Source organism: Portunus trituberculatus, chromosome 48 (assembly GCF_017591435.1).
Source record: "Portunus trituberculatus isolate SZX2019 chromosome 48, ASM1759143v1, whole genome shotgun sequence".
NCBI classification, from domain to species: domain Eukaryota; kingdom Metazoa; phylum Arthropoda; class Malacostraca; order Decapoda; family Portunidae; genus Portunus; species Portunus trituberculatus.
In genome coordinates, this window is record NC_059302.1 from 3,150,572 (window position 1) to 3,170,011 (window position 19,440).

Below are 19,440 nucleotides of genomic sequence, written 5' to 3' on the forward strand. Positions count from 1 at the left end.
CATGTACATTTCACTCCCTCCCCTTAAACTCAATCCAATTGTTGCAGTAGACAAAATCGCAGCAGCAGGCAGTGACAATAAGCAGTAATAATAGTAGTAGTAGCAGTGGTAGCAGAAGTAGGAGCAGGAGTAGTAATAACAGCACAGAAGCAAGAAAGAACATTGAAACACCAAAGAAAGGCAATGATAACAACCCCAACAAATCTATTACCAGTGATCCACATAGAAGCAGTAATACTAACGGAGACTCAAGCCGGAAAGGACAGTAGATGATGGTGAAGTAGAATAATGTCACTTTTTTTTAGTATATACAGACGATTTGCTTATTTTGCACCACTAACACCAGCAGAGGAGTGTGAGTGTAGCAGCAGCAGCAGCAGTAGCAGTAGTAGTAGTAGTAGTAGTAGTAGTAGTAGTAGTAATTCTGTAAGTACAAACAAGGAAAATCATCAGAATATATTGTTTAGTAATCAGGTCATTGCACTGAGTGATTGGGGATCTTTAAAAGAAGACTAGACAAAGCTGTGGATGGTAATGATAGGTGGATATGGGAGGGCATGTTTTATACAGGGATGTGTAGACCTGACGACTTCTTACAGCTTCCCTTATTATCTTTTGTATTTTTATTCTTAACATAACACAAGAACAATACCCGTCAGCCCTCACAGAAACCCAGTGAGAGTTCTAGAGAGTAGTAGTGTAGTAAAAGCACACAGATAGAAGCACTTGATAAATCTGAGGAATACAACACACCACCTCCCAGAAGAAGGACACATTTTTCCACCACTAACAACTAGCGAATGACCCAAAATTAACATCCCGTCTTGCACCCAGTTAACAAAAACACACCAGCCACAGGTTCAGCCACTAGTAGAGGAGATACACCAGTTAAAACACACACTTTCCCCATCGCCATTCCCCTGACAGCCCTACAAGCGTCCAGTGGGCGGAATGAGGATGATGCCCTCGGCCCCGGCACCAGCCCCAGCACCCATGCCCAAGTTCACCCCGATAGCTCGGCCGAAGGTACACACGCCCCACACACCAATCCCCTCAGCCATGTCCCCTAACGCGCCCAGTTTTCCAGCCAGCCTCCTCTTACTTTGCCGGAGTGCCTTTGTAGTTACTCGGTGTTCCGCTTGAGTTATTTTCAGCTTGTTTTTTCTGTTATATGGGATGAATAGAGAGAGAGAGAGAGAGAGAGAGAGAGAGAGAGAGAGAGAGAGAGAGAGAGAGAGAGAGAGAGATGGGTTCCATTTGAGAAGTAGAAAGGAGTCAACGGAAGGTATAGAAGAAGAGAGACGATGAGAGAGATAGTCAGTCAAGAATGAAGAGGAAGTGAGTCAGTCAAGAATGAAGAGGAAGTGAGTGAGTGTGTGTGTGTGTGTGTGTGTGTGTGTGTGTGTGTGTGTGTGTGTGTGTGTGTGTGTGTGTGTGTGGGTGGGTGGGTGGGTGGGTGGGTGGAAGTGTTTATGCGCCGTTCCTTTTGGTATACAAACCACCTAAACGCCACACTAACGCTCTCCGAGGTTAATGGGTTGGTTTTTCGCTAACGTAACAATTTATACTTAACTTTTATAATCGTACGTGCACACACACACACACACACACACACACACACACACACACACACACACACACACACGCGCAGGTTGTTCACATTACACACTACAGTCAAATTACAATCAAAAGCTGGAACAATAGTAATAATGTAACCTCGATAACAAACAGACGAGCCACATGATATACAAAAAAATAAATAAAGACATACTAGCTAAATGAATCTTCTAGCCAAGGTATAAAGATCTAGAAGGCACGTATAGATTGAGTGAAATGTGATAAGTTCGCCGTAGACTTAGTGAAACCTGGCACCCGTTTTCCCTAGAGTTTTATGAGATGCGGCAAACGTTCTCTACACATTTATTGGAATATGGACAATGCGTATCGCCACAGACTTCAGGAAATAGGATAGTCCATGTTGATTTGCTGAAATATGGCATCTATTATTCGTAGTTCTAATGGGCGTGACAGGTGAGAAGGTGTTTGAGGGACGAATCCTAAATTCTGGTGCGCTTTTTTTATACCATGTAGGCTTTTCACGGGAATTTATGGGCTAAAGGGGATACTTTTTGGGGTACCTCCTATCTCAAAGCCCACCCGCTAAGAAACCGTCGCCCCGAGTGAGGAACCCTAACCTACATCCGGACCGTGGACAGGATTCGAACCCGTGCGCTTGGAGACCACTCGGCTTGAAATATTGAAATTGGTAACTGACATTAGATATATTTTGTGAACGGAAAGATTTCAGGATATAAATTAGACAAGCATAAGGAATAAGTGAATATATGATGTAAAGTTTTGAGACATAACATTATCGACTTCTTCAAAATTCTTTGTAAAATATGCGTAGTTTTGTCTTACTCTATGGCAGGGTTAGTTAGCAGGTTTGTCTGATATAAGGGGATGCATGTGTAGGAAGGCGCAAGTTATCATGATCGTCTGTTAATAGAGAGGCGTTGATAGGTAAGGCAGTTTTTCGTCAAGCACACACACCTACACACACACACACACACACACACACACACACACACACACACACACACACACACACACACACACACACACACATTATAGGCGTTCAAATTGCATGACGTTAATTTGTTTAACTCTGAATGGTAAGTTTTGCTGTTATACTATGGTGGATTTACAATAATAATAATAATAATAATAATAATAATAATAAAATATCCCTTTACCATGGTGTCCAGTGGCATCCATGGGCATCGTGTAAGACAAGAGCCATGTAAGTATGTTTTATGTGACAACCTCCTGTAGTTGAGCGGACCTGCCCTGGCCCGGCCCGCCCATCACGGCCCGGCCCGTGTAAGGCAGAGGCGTGGGTGGGGTAGAGGTCAATCAAGACAGCTCAGGACTAGCAAGTCACCGCACACCTTCCGATATCAGCCGCACTCACGTGTCTCTTACAGCCTGAGCCCGTGGTGGCTGAACCAGAACTCCCACCACCCCCTGCGCCCGAGCCCGTCCTACCGCCTCAGCCCGTAGAGGTGGAGGCCCCTGAACCTGAACCAGTGCCTGCCGAGCCCGAGGTACTGCGTCACGTTGCCTGCCTGGCCTGTTTGTATGCCGCTGCCTGGGGAGTCAGTCATCTAGCTACACCTCACTCGCTTTCCACTCATGTCCTTCCTTTCCCTCGCTGCTTCCCATTTATGTTATCATGCATCTTCCCTATTTTCGTGCCGGCCCGAAGGACTGTGCCTGTGGCGGGCATGACTGTGGTGTCAACATGCATGTCTGAGCGACGTGGGTTTTAGGTGGACTTCCGCCGCTTGCTCGTGGTCAAGTCCTGCATGCAGCAGCGCGTGCAGCACGGGTTGATGGCGCCCAGCTGACACAGGGATGCATGCATGTGGAGATTCACTAGAACATGGACTCAGCCTGTCTGCGCGTCGGGAGGGGACAGTCTCGTGAAGAGAAGGGAGGGAGCACAAGCATGTTTAGCTTGGCTTGAAATCTCTTCTGGCACTGGACAAGGCCGGCATCCAGAATGAGGTTATCTACGTAGTTTCTGGTGCATTACTCATAGATCTTAGATCATCGCGTGACTCTAATTCATTTCGCCTCTTAGTGACAGAAACTGCCTAGATAAGTGACACGTTAACACAATCCGGGCTGTGAATGGCCACGTAACCCGATCAGGAGGATGGTCATGTTCCTCTGCTTAGTCTCTGCTTCCCCTTTATGTTTATTTAACGCTTTTTTTCCTTTTATGTTAATGTTTTCTATCTCTAATCCTTCTTTTACACGTCATTTCTAACTTTTCACCATTATATATTATTTGCTTAATTTTTTGCTCTCAAACTGCTATGTTATGTTCGCCAATGAGGGTTCTGGACGGCCCCGGGCACCGCTCCGCTCCGACACCGCGGGACACTTGTCTAGGGTACGGTAGCGAGGCGGACACACCCAGTGCTGTCCCCCAGCCCCAGGCATCGGCAAGTGCCCCGTGATGGACAGAGTGAAGGTGCCTTGAGGACTCCAGTCCCTCATCGGAGGCGGCTCAGCGAGGCTACTTACTGGGTCGCCTCTGACACTTGCAGCCCGTCGTGGCCCCACCCACACCCCCGCCAGTCATGACTCCAGCCGAGGCCGAGGCCCCGGTCCTGGCTCCGGCCCCTGTCCTGGCCCCGGCCCTGGCCCCGGCCCCGGTCCCGGCCCCGGTCCCGGCCCCTGAGCCAGAGGTGGAGATTGCCCCGGCACCCATCGAGGTCCTGCAGGAACCCATATTTCAGCCAGAGCCAGAGCCCGAACCGGAGCCTGCGCCCGAGGTATAGTTGGTTATGAGTACACCCCCCTGGTCAGCCACAGTCCGTGCGCCCCTCCCATCACCGCCGCGCTGCTGGACAGCCCCGCTGCCCCGTGACTAGCGTCAGCATGGCAAGGGTTAGTCCCAGCAGTTACGCGAGATGGCACTAAAGTTAGGTTGCAGCGGGTGTGGCCGCCAGGGGAGCGTACCTCTCTACCGCTGTGCACGCAAGGCCACGGCCCCTACCTCTCTGCAAGCCACTATCCCTCAGCTGGCACGCAGTTTGTACATAAATCCACCTCAGAGACAACAATCCCTCAGCTGGCAGGCATGCAGTAAAATAGTACGCCTTGAGGTAGAGGATCATTAGAACACCAGCATGCCTTGCACACCACTCACGAAATCTGGCAAAGCTTGACGTGCATGTCATGGGGCTAGGACCCCTACTGTGTATACCGAGAGAGAGAGAGAGAGAGAGAGAGAGAGAGAGAGAGAGAGAGAGAGAGAGAGAGAGAGAGAGAGAGAGAGAGAGAGAGAGAGAGAGAGAGAGAGAGAGAGAGAGAGAGAGAGAGAGAGAGAGAGAGAGAGAGAGAGAGAGAGAGAGAGAGAGAGAGAGAGAGAGAGAGAGAGAGAGAGAGAGAGAGAGAGAGAGAGAGAGAGAGAGAGAGAGAGAGAGAGAGAGAGAGAGTGGGAGGGATAGGCTAGCCAAGGCTACGGTCAGTGTGCCATATTTAGTATACCTTTAATTCGTCAGTTTCACGGAGCATGTCCGTGACGGCCTCGCATTAAGGCGCCACAAACACACTGTTCCTCTCTGCTTCACACAACAGTAGGTGCGGTTTGTGGATGTGGTCATACTTGTACGAATGGGCTTTGGTTGCATCCTAAAATACACCAGGCAGGTGTTGCATCACGTGTTGGCGAGTGTAGTGTGTGTGTGGGGGGTCCCTGTAAGGTATGTATCAGCCCTCCCTCGTGCACGTGTAGTTGTTATTGTTGTTAGAGTTTTGTGTCGGGCTCCGTCCCCCAAGCACCTCCCCGCTGCTCCTTGCAGGCCCCAGTTCCGGAACCACTCTCTTCTGAAGAGCCAGCGCTGCCATCTGAAGCTGAAGCCCCTCCTACTGATCTAGTATCTGAACCTCAGACCACAGAGGCTATACCAGAGCCACAACCTGAACCATTGGTTAACGGAACAGCTTCTCCTGAGCTTGAACTAGCAGCTCCTGAGGCTGTACAAGAACCTAAAGTGGCGCCAGAACCCCAAGTGGAACCAGAACCTGAGATAACTGAAGTAGCCGAGGCAGCGCCTCTTTTGGCTCCTGAAACTGTTGTTGCTCCGGAACCGGAAGCTCCGCCACCCTCAGAGTCTGTCGTGCCCGAGCCTGAGGCGGCTCCAGAACCCGTGGCACCAGCGAGTGAACCAGAACCGTCAAGAGCACCTGAGGAGACATCAGTCCCAGTAACAGAGGTATCAGTAGGGGCGCCTGAGGTGACGGCCCCGCAACCCATCCCCGCCCCACAAAAGGAGGTACAGTGGCGCATGCTACCCCGCGCATGATAGTGGATGAGCCAAGTGCTCAGTCCACCATAGCTCAGCGTCCAGTCACTCGCCGCCCACAGAGTAACCCTCCCTCTTTCTTGTTACTAGATATCTGATTAGTTTGTTGCCTGTCCGTGGAACGAAGGCCACGGTGCTTGTTAGTGTGTGGCGGCACGACAATCACGGTTCCAGTGATATAGAGGAGGGGCGGCCTCCCCCGCCGCCCATGTCCGGCGCGGGGTGGCCACCCCGGCAAACAGGCCTTGCAGTGCTTTAGACTAATGTCTTCTCTCAACGTTGCAGCCGGCGCCGATCCCTGCTCCTGCCCCTGCCCCTATCCAGGTCCCCGCAGCGCCCATGGCGGCCCCTCCACCCACCTTCTCCCCAGTCAAGGCTCCGGCGGCCCCTGCGCCCCAGCCGGCACCATTCGGTGCTCCTGCTGGAGGCGTGGATGTGAGGTCGCACATTCCCAAGAAAGGTACTGTACCAGTGTGTTCGTGAGGGGCCGAAGTGGGAGGACGTGCTTGTGTCGGTGCTTCACACCTACCTCGCCACTCACTCTTGCCCCTCCCAGGCGCCAGGCGGCACTCTCACCTCGGCTCCTTATGATTTGTTCTTAAGTTAGGCAATGGAGATATTCTAGTTTTGTTTATATTTGACTATTTAAATATTTATCATATTATTGTTGCCATTATTAGTGATAGCATCATAACTATTCTTATTTATAAATGTTATTAGCATTATCATTACTACTATACTTCTTATTGTTATTATTGATATTATTATTATTATTATTATTATTATTATTATTATCATTATTATTGTCATGATTGTGATTACTATTACAAGTGTTTTATCATTATTACTATTATCATTATAATTATCATTATTACCATTATTATTATTATTATTATTATTATTATTATTATTATTATTATTATCACTATTATTATTATTATTATTATTATTATTATTATTATTATTATCACAATTATTATTATTACTATTATTATTATTATTATTATTATTATTATTATTATTATTACCATTGTTATTATTGATATTGATATTATTGACATTACATAGTGATAACAAGTACAATGAGTATCAGAGGGCATTAGTGTGTTAGCGTGAGGAGTAGGTTAATTAGGTCAGTGGTGGTGTAGTGGCCACGATGCATGGTGTGGACGCGGAGGCTTCGTGTGACGCAGGCCAGGTATTTACTCAGGACTGTTACTAGCAAGACAAGGACGGCGTCGCGTGTGACCCCCTCCCCCCTTAACATTACCTCGTGACCCACTAAACACACGGAGGAACACTATAAAAACTTGGCACATTCCGCTTATGTTCATAGAGATACGCGTCCCCCTTTCCCGTTATAAATCAAATCATTTGCTACTACGTGACTTCCAGGTTTAATTAGTGATGTTTTAAGTACTCCCGTGAATGCGCACAATGGAGAGCTCAACAGAAGATAACGTATTTTTTTTTCTTTAGCTTAAACGTACGCAGGGATCAGTATTTTCTTGTGGATTCTCGTTCCCCTTACTCTACTTCGCTAAGCAAGTCGATTTCATGACAAAAAACTCTTCTTACGTTAACTTTACAGTCTAAGTAGCAATACTCAGCATTACTGTAAGTAGCGTAGAAAATTCTTTGTAAATTAGCAGCACGGGCGCTGAAAACCATTACCGGTGAGGATGTAAAGGAGACAGACAAGAGTGGCCTATATTTACCTATCGTACCTAGAACTCCACCTCGTCAAATGGAGCATCGAACCTTTGACATCAAGTAGAGGACTTTTTTTTTTTTCCTCCCTAGCCGAGACGTTTGCACGGCCGCCAAGTACGCCGACTCTCTCTCTCTCTCTCTCTCTCTCTCTCTCTCTCTCTCTCTCTCTCTCTCTCTCTCTCTCTCTCTCTAGTGACACGAGGAAGTCCATCCCTTGGCCTACCTCCATTAGTCTCTTGTACGAGTACCGCTTGAGTTAAAGAAAAAAAAAATGAAGAGAGCGTAGTGTGAGGGTGTGGCATGCATGAAGTGGTGGGGATGTGGGGGATAGCCGGTCTCTTCTTCTTCTTCTTCTCCTCCTCCTCCTCCTCCTCCTCCTCCTCCTCCTCCTCCTCCTCCTCCTCCTCCTTCTTCTTCTTCTTCTTCTTCTTCTTCTTCTTCTTCTTCTTCTTCTTCTTCTTCTTCTTCTTCTTCTTCTTCTTCTTCTTCTTCTTCTTCTTCTTCTTCTTCTTCTTCTCCTCCTCATGGCTCGCCGCCAGCGCTGCCCTACCAGGAATAACCATCCGTCACGCCCACCCTCACATCCCTCCTTCCCCACTCTCACGTCGGAAATCACGCACCCTTACTAGTGGTTATTTTGGTTATTTTAATGGCTGTGTGTGTGTGTGTGTGTGTGTGTGTGTGTGTGTGTGTGTGTGTGTGTGTGTGTGTGTGTGTGTGTGTGTGTGTGTGTGTGTGTGTGTGTCTGTCTGTACACACAGAAAGGGGCTTCTTAATAGGTCGCCTCAGTCTCTCTCCACAAACACATAAACACACACACACACACACACACACACACACACACACACACACACACACACACACACACACACACACACACACACACACGAATAAGCTCAAGGGATGAATACTCGTAATATTTTTTCAATGACACAAAACTAAATCGATGAATTTGCACAATTTGATAAATACGAGAGAGAGAGAGAGAGAGAGAGAGAGAGAGAGAGAGAGAGAGAGAGAGAGAGAGAGAGAGAGAGAGAGAGAGAGAGAGAGAGAGAGAGAGAGAGAGAGAGAGAGAGAGAGAGCTCCGGAAGCGGTATCTATAGCATTAATTCTGAAGGTGACCTGTGGAGTCTCCTTCATAAGTGTCAATGTCTTGAGAGAAGAGACGAAAAAAAAAAAAATCAATAATAAATAACGTAGACTCACTTTTTTTTCTAAGATGACAGAGGAATGGCAGAGGGAGACAGTCACCTCTACCTACATGTCAATACCTGGTCACTATCAATCATGACCTTTGGAGAGAAAAGCCAATACGTTCCTCATTTCAACAGAGAATGAGAGTCACGTTAATTAGGCACACCGTAAACTTTGCCTACCTTTATATATATATTTTTTTTTCTGGTATAAATAATGAAGTGTAGGTTATGCAAGTTTCTCTTAGACATCCATCATAAGAGACTGTTGACATTTTCTTCGCTAGGTGATGACTTAGTGTATTTGATGGCCTTCTTTCTTCGTTTATTTTGTTAAGTTCATCTGTAAACTGATTATATACGAATGAATAATTTCCCTTGCTTTAATCTGTAAGTTTTCATTAGACATCAATCAATCAATCTGGTGGGCCCTTTTTTTTATACGTTTAGCTTCATTTTGCATGTATTCGTTTAGCACATGAGTGTCTGCTGACGAATGTGGCATCGACTGTACATGTCTTGGACGTATTCGTGTTCTACGTGATAGTAATGTGTGCATCCGCGTGCCTGCCTACATAGTGCACGTCTTCCGTCGAGCGATAGTCTCACTCCTACATTACATGCGTGATCTCAGCGCACGGTAGTAAATATATCTGTCTCGTATCGCCTCGTGCTTAGCTAAACTCGTACCCAATAGGGGGATTCGACATAGACCTACTGATTTAGTGTCTTAGTGTGCTGATCCCGATAGAAGTGAATCCAGCTGCTCTCTATGAGTTTCGATATCAAGGTGAAGCTCCTTTACAGTTTCTAAAATAGTGGTTCATCCTTTCTTGTGCGTCTTGTTTAGGCGAGCTGGCAGTGTTGTGGCCTCCGTCTCCCTCCCCGTGCCAAGAGGGGGATGTACTTTGTGGCGTCACGCTAGGCATCTGTGTAGGCTAAAGGGACGAGAACACTTGACAGCTCACGATAAGACAAGGACGAGGACATGCGACAACTATGCTTTTTACGTGCATGGTTCTGGGGAATGCTATATGAATGCAAAGCTACTTTTTTACATTTAGGCTATTTTTTAGGCGTTTTGAGCTCTGGATGTGCACGTTCCCTTTAGAAATAAGAACAAACCTCCTGTAAAGCCGGAGAGGAAAGTGAGATTAGGCAATGCTGTTGAGAACCACTTGAAGGGATCAGTAAGAGAGAAGCTGGATTGACCGAGACGGGATCAGTAAGAGAGAAGCTGGATTGACCTGTCTCGGTGAATGACGGAGCTTGTGCAGGACGGTACCTTTGACTTGTGACTGGTGTGTTTCTGGTAGCAGTGTGCCGCGTGTGCTTGTTTGTGGCCTCTTATTCCGGGCTCAAGGACTTGCGCTTCCCTGAGAAGTGTGACCCATTGCTTACTGTCCATGTATTCTTACGAGCACTAAGTAATGGGTCACCGGCCCAGGGCTCACGAGGTCTGAACGTTGCAAGGTGTATATCTTAATACCTCTCGATGATCCCAGTGTGCATGTGAGTGTGCGTGTGTGTGAGTGAGTACGTGAGTGGTGGCGTGTGGTGCCGTGGTGTTGAGATGAGCGCCTATCGCCACCATCGCCATCACCACCACCACCACCACCACCACCACCACCCTGTCATAGTGGCGGCATGAAAGCCCGCACGCCGCTACTGCCACAAGCAAGCACTGGCGTTCCTGTGCCGCTGCTTCAGGTGCTGGAGCTGCCGCTGGAGCTGACTAACCCACGTCCTCGGGTGTGCCTCCACCCACCCCACCCTCATCCAGACTGCACGTGACACACCCACAGTGCTCCCTGCTCGTACACTAACACACTAACCCCACTGCTTGCCTAACCACTCCAGTATCTGCGTCTGTCTGTCTGTCTGTCTGTCTGTGTCTGGAGCCTCATAACTCGTTTTTCTTCCTTTTGGCTGTTGCATGGACCTCATAGAGGGAGTCTACCAGACGTCTTTTTTTTGGACGGAGGAATTCCTCTTTTTTTGGTTAAATAAAGCACTTTTTTGCTTTTTTCCAATTAAATAATTAATACTTTTTGTCTCGGCTTGAAATTGAATAACAAGAGAATCTGGTGGTCCATTTGTTAAAAGTAAGTGCATGTGAGTTGTCACGGCTTGTGAGGATGGGAGGGCGGGAGCGGGGAGGGGGGAGGTAGGATGTGGCCACATGCTGCTTGGTTTTGACGTGGACTGCCTAGAAGTAAGAAGTCATAAAGTCACTTGTAAAGTCCCCCTGTAAACCATGACTATCCCGCCCCTCTTGGGAGGGTTATTAATTGGGAATTTCTTCTTTTCCCCCCGTCCCTCTTTTTTTTTTTTTTTTCTGTCTGGTACGGTCCTTCCCCTCTCCTTTTTCTTCCATAATTCCGCCTCCTCCTCCTCTACCTCCTCGTCGACCTCGCCCTCCTCCTTTTCCTCCTCCTCCTCCTCCTCCTCCTCCTCCTCCTCCTCCTCCTCCTCCTCCTCCTCCTCCTTCCTCGGCTTCGCATCCCTTTGACTCTCGCTTCATCCAACATTACACATAACAAACACATGCTGATTCCCCGGGGGACGCCATTGTTGTTGTTGTTGTTGTTGTTGTTGTTGTTTTCCGTCATCGCCACCTCACTCCTGATACATCATCTTTCATTTTTCTCATTTTTCTCACCTTGATTTATATGATTTGTAATTGGTTGTACCATTAATGTATGTGTGTATGTATGAATGTGTTTATATATGTCATACCGCAACTATTCACATCCACAAATCGAACATATTCCTTCAACACCGCCACCGGCTACACATCATAATGTTGAAATCTAACTTGACCTGCTACTACTGCACTTATCGCCCATTCTCTCTCTCTCTCTCTCTCTCTCTCTCTCTCTCTCTCTCTCTCTCTCTCTCTCTCTCTCTCTTCTTCTTCTTCTTCTTGGGCGCATAATTAATTCATTGACATTACTACACTTCCCGTATGGATGTGTGTGCGTGCAATTGTGTGTGTGTGTGTGTGTGTGTGTGTGTGTGTGTGTGTGTGTGTGTGTGTGTGTGTGTGTGTGTGTGTGTGTGTGTGTGTGTGTGTGTGTCACTGGTCCCTCATTACACTTCACGGGGTTCAGGTGGACCGTTCTTGTGGCCGCCGCCCAAAAAGGTGGAGACGGGGGAGGAGGGGGCCCGCACCCCGTCTTGGGCGCCTGCGGGTGCACCAGTTAATGTTCCTAAACCCAAGAAAATGGCTGGTCCTCTTCCTAAGAGACCTCCCCTCCTGCCCACTCCTCCACCTCCCAAAGATTACGATAGCATAGTCATACAGGCCTCCCCCTCCTCCGCCGCCCAGCCTTCCGCTGATCCCAAAGCCCACCCCCTCGCTGCTTATGCTTCTGCACCCGCACCCGCACCCGCACCCGCATCCGCCCCTGCCCCTGCACCGGCTCCTGCCCCTGCACCTGCACCTGCACCCGCCCCTGCCCCTGCTCCTGCCCCTGCACCTGTCCCTGCCCCTATCCCTACTCCTGCCCCTGCATGCAAGCTTCCTGAAGCGAGCAAGGTACCTCTGCCGACGGTTACGCCCGCCGCTAAACCCGCTGGCCCTAATGCTATCCCTGGATTCAAGCCCGTGGCAGCTCCCAAGGCAACCTTCCAAAAGAGTGGCCCTGCCCCGGGAGCTCCCTCGGTGCTTGCTTCTGCTCCTATTCCTCCCCCGGCTTCTGTTCCTATCGTTAACTCTAACCTGGCTCCAGCTCCCAAGCCTCCAGCCGCAGCATTTGCACCAGTGCCAAAACCTGCAGCCCCCAAGCCCCCTGCTCCCACAGGCCCTGCTCCAGTATTGCCTAAGCCTACGGGTCTGCCCAATCTGGGTGGTGGTGCCATGAAGGGCGTGGCCCAAACCAGCGGGCAAAAACCCGCCCCTCGCCGTGGCCGCGGAGTGATGAACCCCTCGAACAGCACCAGGATACCTATGTGTGCTGACTGTGGCCGCCAGATCAGGTTTGTGAGGCTGGGCCCGTGTGACGCCCTTCCTGTTTTGAGCATGTTCGTGTGTCTATCTGTTGTGACGTTTGTTGTCCCCTCCTTTCCCTGGTCAGGCACAGTGATGGCCGCCGCTACCACCAAAGACTACCCCTCCTGCCAGACCTGCAACAGCCCCATCAGGTAACACTAACGTCTAACACCACCCTCCACCTGTCCCTCATTCCTATCCTACCAATAGTTCATTACTACGGTTTTCTTGTAGATCTTAGTCTTAACCAACAAAATAACACTTGCATCATATGACATAAGATCTAATGAGAGTGTCAACATTTGAAGACCAGTGCAGCAACCAAAGAACACTGCTGGAGACTGACGTTAGCATGATCCAGGTGTTACTGTGTTAGCCACTGGAATACTCTCACTCAGGACACTGTGTACACCCTCACACACAGGCATGTTATGTGTATTCTGTTCTAAGGTGTATCGTTGTGCCATCTGAACATATACCATTTTACTTCTTAAGGATGTGCAGTGAATAAATTCGGTTTGTATTCTCATAATTTCATAAAAACAAGACCTTTATATATATAATGAGCCAGAATGTACATTATCGATTATAGTTATCCGATATGAACACAACCAACTAGTCTTTTCTTCAGTTATTAGTGCCTTCCTTACTCAAGTACTCCCTCCGCAAATAGTGATGTCATGGAAGAATCTTATCTAAATCAGTGATTGGTGATAATGTATAAAAAAGAAACGGAAATAAGAAAAGTATGTAATGTTGCGACTCACCATCATATTATGGAACTGTACTTGAGTAAGCTGATGAATTACAACTAAGCTTAACCATCAGCATTAATGACTCAGGTTAGGCTGACGAAGATGCCACACCCCTTGCCTCCCCTCTCCCCCGCCCCGCCCTTCCCCTTCAAAACCTTCCAGCAGGACATTTGATTGGTGTACTTAGTGTTCTTATCATTTCCCAAAGTTATCATTTTTTTCTATTTAAGATAATCCAATCACTAATTAACTGAAACAGCCCTAAGCTCACTCGTAAATACCAATACGAAAAATATCACTAATATAAAAATAAATAAATAGATAAATGAATAAAATACGGACGTCAATAAACATTTTTTTTTTTTCATGAGCCCACCCTTATGACAGGACTCACTGTACAGGCTCGTATTCTCAGACACTTCAATGTTTCACCTCCACTAGTTCAAAAGGCTTTATTTAACTTTACATGAATTTTTAAGGTGTTTTTACGGTTCTGGAGACAGATTGACAAGATTTCTACACTATTAACTGTAGAAACACTTTTGAAAACCTCGCTAATCATCTCTGTGGCCTTGGAAAATTGTCGTGGTGGGAGAGCAAAGCGTTTCTGAATACGCGCCACAGTCTGCAGCGGCGCGTGTCCACTGTCATAGGACACGGTTTATGTAAACTGTACGTTTGTTCCCACACTTTTTTTTTTTTTTTTTTTATGAACGGTCAATTCTTGGCATTTTTTTTTTTTCAGTGACTTTTTTCGAAAATCCGCTAAGGGCAAAATAGGTTGATAAGATGACAGAAAACATTGCTAAAAAAAAATAGATAAATAAATAAAGAATAGAAATTAATAAGGACGTGAAAAGAGGACCAAATAAGCCACCAATCAGCTGTCCCGCCGAAAGAATGGTGAGGGGCTGGACTACAGTGTTGAGGGGTGGGGGGTGCAAGGGGAGTGGCAGTGGCTTGCAGATCAGCCCAGCTTGTGGCGACTATCCTGTACTGTATGATTCATTTAAGTTATAACCAGCCTTTATGTAACACGGAAGAGGCCGACTGTTTACCATGGTGTACATAAGGGAACATTATTAACTAGTTTCACCTTGGCCTCATCACACCTCAGTCTCTGCTAGGTTTAACATCATGAATACAGGATCTAACTCTCAGTTCTTATTCTTCACTACAAAGCCTTATTATTCAAATGTATTTAGCATCTAGCACCTACAATTCTCTCTCTCTCTCTCTCTCTCTCTCTCTCTCTCTCTCTCTCTCTCTCTCTCTCTCTCCAAAACAAAGATATTTTCCATTCAACAGCAAGCTTTCACACTCCATTCCATACCTCATCTTCAAAACTGACTACAACTGTACAACATTTGAGTCACAATAAGCAACAAACACATCAGCTTCAGTCCTCACTGCCAGACATCAAGCCATGTTCAGACACCTCTCATAGTGCATACAGTACTTACCATGATACTGAAGCTCTGGTGTGCTGGCAGGGGTCCCTTCGTGTCAGCGCTGGGCAAGACATGGTGCCCTGACCACTTTGTGTGCTCCACTGGCTCGTGCCGCAAGGCCCTCATTGACATGGGCTTCGTGGAGGAACAAGGAGCACTGCACTGCGAAGACTGCTACGAGAAGTACCTCGCCCCCATCTGTGGAAAGTGTGACAAGAGGGTGAAAGGAGTGAGTTCCTCTGCATACTCTTTGTTACAGTTATTAGTACCTCTTTTTATTTATCTGGGCATTCTTCTATTTACTTTGTAAACTGGAAATCATAATTTGACTTTATTGGTATTATTTTTGTACTCATTTATTGATTGATTAATGTTTTTCATTCGTAATCTATATTTTATTCAGCTGACTATTTACAATTAATTTTATATGCTTATCATTATCATTACTATTATCACTATTATTTCAATGATACATCTTTTTGGGTTATTTATTTTTTCTACATTGAGATAATTATGAAAAGAGGAATTTGACCATTTACTTTTTATTTGTTATCAGATGACTTTACCACTGGCCTGTGATTGACACATTTTGCTTCTTCCTCACTATAATGGTTCTTTGCAAGTCCTCATATAGATAAGCAAATAAATATGTACTATATCTACAATTCATCTCTACATGTATGACTGTCCATAATCCAAACAACTCATTACACACTACCCTGTGTCACATTGCACTGTGAGCGTGTAATATGTCATTCCTCTCTGCTTGCAGGACTGTCTGAATGCTGTTGGCAAGCAGTTCCACCCTGAATGTTTCTGCTGTGCTTACTGTGGAAAGATCTTCGGCTCCGGTGCATTCTACTTGGAGGACGGCCTGCCCTACTGCGAGGCTGGTAAGTGCCTTTCAATTCACACAGACTATACATTAATATCACTGGAGAACTTTGATCGACCAGTGTATTCCTGCCTTGAAGGACTGAACGTGTGTATAAAAGTACTTCTTCTCTTAATTGTTCTCAATCCAGTCTTAAGTACATAAAGGTCCCTTTCCTTTCCTGTGTTCTAATGTGTATCACTCTTGTAAGTCAGGCATGGATGAAAAGCAGGAAGTAGAAAAACTTTGAGTCTATGAGTGTAAGAAATATAGTATAAGCAAACAGTGTATCCTATAGCTTAATATAAAACAAGGCAGTTGATGTGGTTAAAAGTTGTAAAGAAATTAGGTGTTATAAAATAAGACTCGTCAGCCGTCCAACGTTACAAAAGAGAGAGAGAGAGAGAGAGAGAGAGAGAGAGAGAGAGAGAGAGAGAGAGAGAGAGAGAGAGAGAGAGAGAGAGAGAGAGAGAGAGAGAGAGAGAGAGAGAGAGAGAGAGAATTTCCTCCCCCTGGATCAGCTCAACAGTTCACATGCATTTCTCCCCATCAGACTGGAATGACCTCTTCACCACCAAGTGCGTGGGCTGCGGCTTCCCCATTGAGGCTGGTGACCGCTGGGTGGAGGCCCTCAACAATAACTACCACAGCCAGTGCTTCAAGTGCTCGGTAAGGCTCACCACATCCCCACACCACATCCTATGCACATCATCCCCCTCCCCACTCCCCTGCCTCCCTTATCAAACATCCCTCCCCTTTGCACTATTAACGCTCCTCCTTTTTTGTAAGTTTTATGTTCTTATCCCTTTCTCTCCACAGTCTCCCCAGCATTCCTTCCATTCCCTGCACAATTTTCTTGCATTTTATTGTTTTTCTTTCACTTTCTGTTTTCATTTTTCTCTATGAGTGCTAAGTCATTTTGTTTCCCCTTATCCCCTCTTCTGTTGTTTTAGAAATAGTTTTCAAAGTTAAGACAACTTTTTTCCTCCCCATCCTTGCTGATTAACTCTAATTCTGCAGGCCATCTAAGTCTACATACTGGAAGACATACATACATACATACATACGTACATACACAATAATTTCTAGTACACACACACACACACACACACACACACACACACACACACACATTCCAGTATTGTATTCATTGCTAAAAGGAAATGTGTTTTCTGCTCCCATCCCTCCCACAGGTTTGCAAATCCAATCTTGAGGGCAAGAGCTTCTATGCCAAGAATGGGAGACCTTTCTGCAAGTCCCATGCTGGCCGCTAAAGACTCCAACCCTGGCAATTCTTATCTTCCTCTCTTTAACTTTTAAATCTTGTCTGTTTCTTTTTTTTTTGTCCTGTATGCCATGTTATCTGTGCTTCCCTGAAGGCAAATCACCCTTAGAAATATTAATTCCTCTGTAGTATTTATGGGGCACAGGGAACTTTGCTTTAATGTTAGAGCTTTATAGAGCTAGGAGGAATAATTGGATGGATAGGTCCTCTAGGCTTTCCAGTCTGTTGGATAATAATTGTGTTTCCTGGTGACCTAATTCAATGGTTTCAGAAACAGCTATCTTACTCCTAGCTCTTTAGTGAAAACTACGTAGACCTAATCCTAGCTAGCAAGTTATATGTATAAACCAAACAAACTGCTACACTGGCAACAGTAATAATTATTATAGATAACAGTAATCATAATAATAATTATCATCTCCACTGCAATACAAAGTAACCTTGAAACAGTGTAATAAATATTCTTGAGCCTGTCCTGTCCTAAGGAAATGAGTCTGGGATGCCTGTCCTTGCCTTCCTGTTAATGGAAGACGAAGTCATTCTCTCCTTCCAGCAAGGCACAACATCACTCCTCTTGCACCTTCTTACCTTACAGACAGTAGAGCTGCTCATTATTTGCAGCATATCATTAACTGCCATCTGTGTCTTAGTAGTATGCATTGGTAGTGTAGTAACTAGCCTCTAACCTGCAGAAATGCCACAAGAACTTGGAGGGCCAGAGCTTCTTCGCCAAAGGTGGGAAGCCCTTCTGCAAGGCCCATGCCCAGCGTGGCCTCTAAGCCACTTCACAAGGTCAACAGGTCCCCATGAAACCCTCAGAAAGAGCTCTCCTGCTTCCTTCCACAGCCAACTCAACAAGAACAACTTAAAACAGCAGCAGTACCAGCAGCAGCATCACTACCACCACGACCACCACCACCACTCGACACCCAGTCATGCACCACAGTTGCTGGACAAAGCAGGAGCAGCTTTCCTGTGCTAACAACATTCACAGTCATCTGCTGTGGTTAACATGCTCGCTCTCATACTGGCTGACTAATTACAAATATTTATTTGTTCTTCCGTGACAAGGTATATTGCCAGCCTTACATGTAACTAATGGTGCCTATGCAATAATGGTGATAAAAATTTCAGTGCCTTGAATTGATTCTAGTATATGATAGAGTAAGGAAACATGAGCTTTACTGCATAGTTTAAGATTAATCAGAGCCAGTAAAGTGTAGACAGTGATGTCTGGCCTAACCCTCACACCTCCTCTGCTCGTCAGATTTTCGTTGCTTTTTGCTTGTGTTCACCTTCTTGATGTTACTATACTGTGTAACCACAAACTGTGCACACACATCCCTTGTCACATGACAATATTGTATATAAGAATTTAATTATATCAGACATATTTATCTTGACAATTATAATATGTATGGTGAGAATTCTTTATCCCCCCAAGAGTCTTTTAACTTGGCTATGCTTGCTTAGCCTCCTGAATGCTGTGTGTCTCATCTCTACCATTTTCTCTTTTATGTTTGATGTTCATAAGTTCAGCCTGCATGAACTGGAAAGGGAGCTTCCCCTCGCAGCCTTGAAAAAGGGCTACTGCCATGCTGGCCTCACCACGTACAGTGCTGAGGCCTGCATGGACTTGACAACTGTATCATGGAGGCTGATCATGATGAAAAGTTTTAAAAAATATACACTCTTAAAAAAATGTCTTGAGTGCTTATTGATCTTCTGATTCTTTCTTGCTCCTTCCTCTTAGGAAGGGAAATGAATAAAAACTAGACACATATATCTGGTTTTGTAATGATATCCTCTAGCACAAATAGTTACTTCATCATGAGAAAGATTTATATAATCTACTATAGTCTCTCTCTCTCTCTCTCTCTCTCTCTCTCTCTCTCACACAGCGTAGTGTAGTGGTTAGCACACTCGGCTCACAACCGAGAAAGCCCGGGTTCGAGTCCCGGGCGCTGCGAGGCAAATGGGCAAGCCTCTTAATGTGTAGCCCTGTAGGTACGGGATGTAACTCGAGGGGTTGAAGCCTCGCTTTCCCGGTGTGTGGAGTGTGGTGTAGTCTCAGTCCTACCCGAAGATCGGTCTACGAGCTCTGAGCTCGCTCGGTAATGGGAAAAGCTGGTTGTGTGACCAACAGACAACTGTGGTGAATTGCACACACACACACACACACACTCCAGTCTTGTCCACCACGGCCGGGTGGAGATATTTGGGTGTCTCCTTTCACGTGTAGCCCCTGTTCACCTAGCAGTGAGTAGGTACGGGATGTATATCGAGGAGT

General features: G+C 46.2%; 1 protein-coding gene across 26 annotated transcripts in view; it reads left to right on the forward strand.

Annotated features, from left to right (window-relative positions):
* Positions 1-18,933, forward strand: part of LOC123498573 (PDZ and LIM domain protein Zasp-like) — a 113,345-nt gene extending 94,412 nt beyond the window's left edge. For 11 of the 26 annotated variants that reach the window (XM_045245797.1, XM_045245796.1, XM_045245806.1 and 8 more), the window contains 10 exons: positions 928-1,026; positions 2,988-3,107; positions 4,119-4,346; positions 5,379-5,852; positions 6,168-6,342; positions 12,526-12,772; positions 15,034-15,220; positions 15,764-15,884; positions 16,419-16,534; positions 17,843-18,933. In XM_045245797.1, coding sequence (XP_045101732.1) covers positions 928-1,026; positions 2,988-3,107; positions 4,119-4,346; positions 5,379-5,852; positions 6,168-6,342; positions 12,526-12,772; positions 15,034-15,220; positions 15,764-15,884; positions 16,419-16,534; positions 17,843-17,929 — 1,854 coding nt within the window. In that variant the 3' untranslated portion in view covers positions 17,930-18,933. Of the gene's footprint in view, positions 1-927; positions 1,027-2,987; positions 3,108-4,118; positions 4,347-5,378; positions 5,853-6,167; positions 6,344-12,122; positions 12,310-12,525; positions 12,773-12,870; positions 12,938-15,033; positions 15,221-15,763; positions 15,885-16,418; positions 16,535-17,058 lie in introns of those variants that run through there. The other 15 variants (XM_045245805.1, XM_045245809.1, XM_045245812.1 and 12 more) reach the window with 13 other exon arrangements.
* Positions 18,934-19,440: the final 507 nt, after the last annotated feature.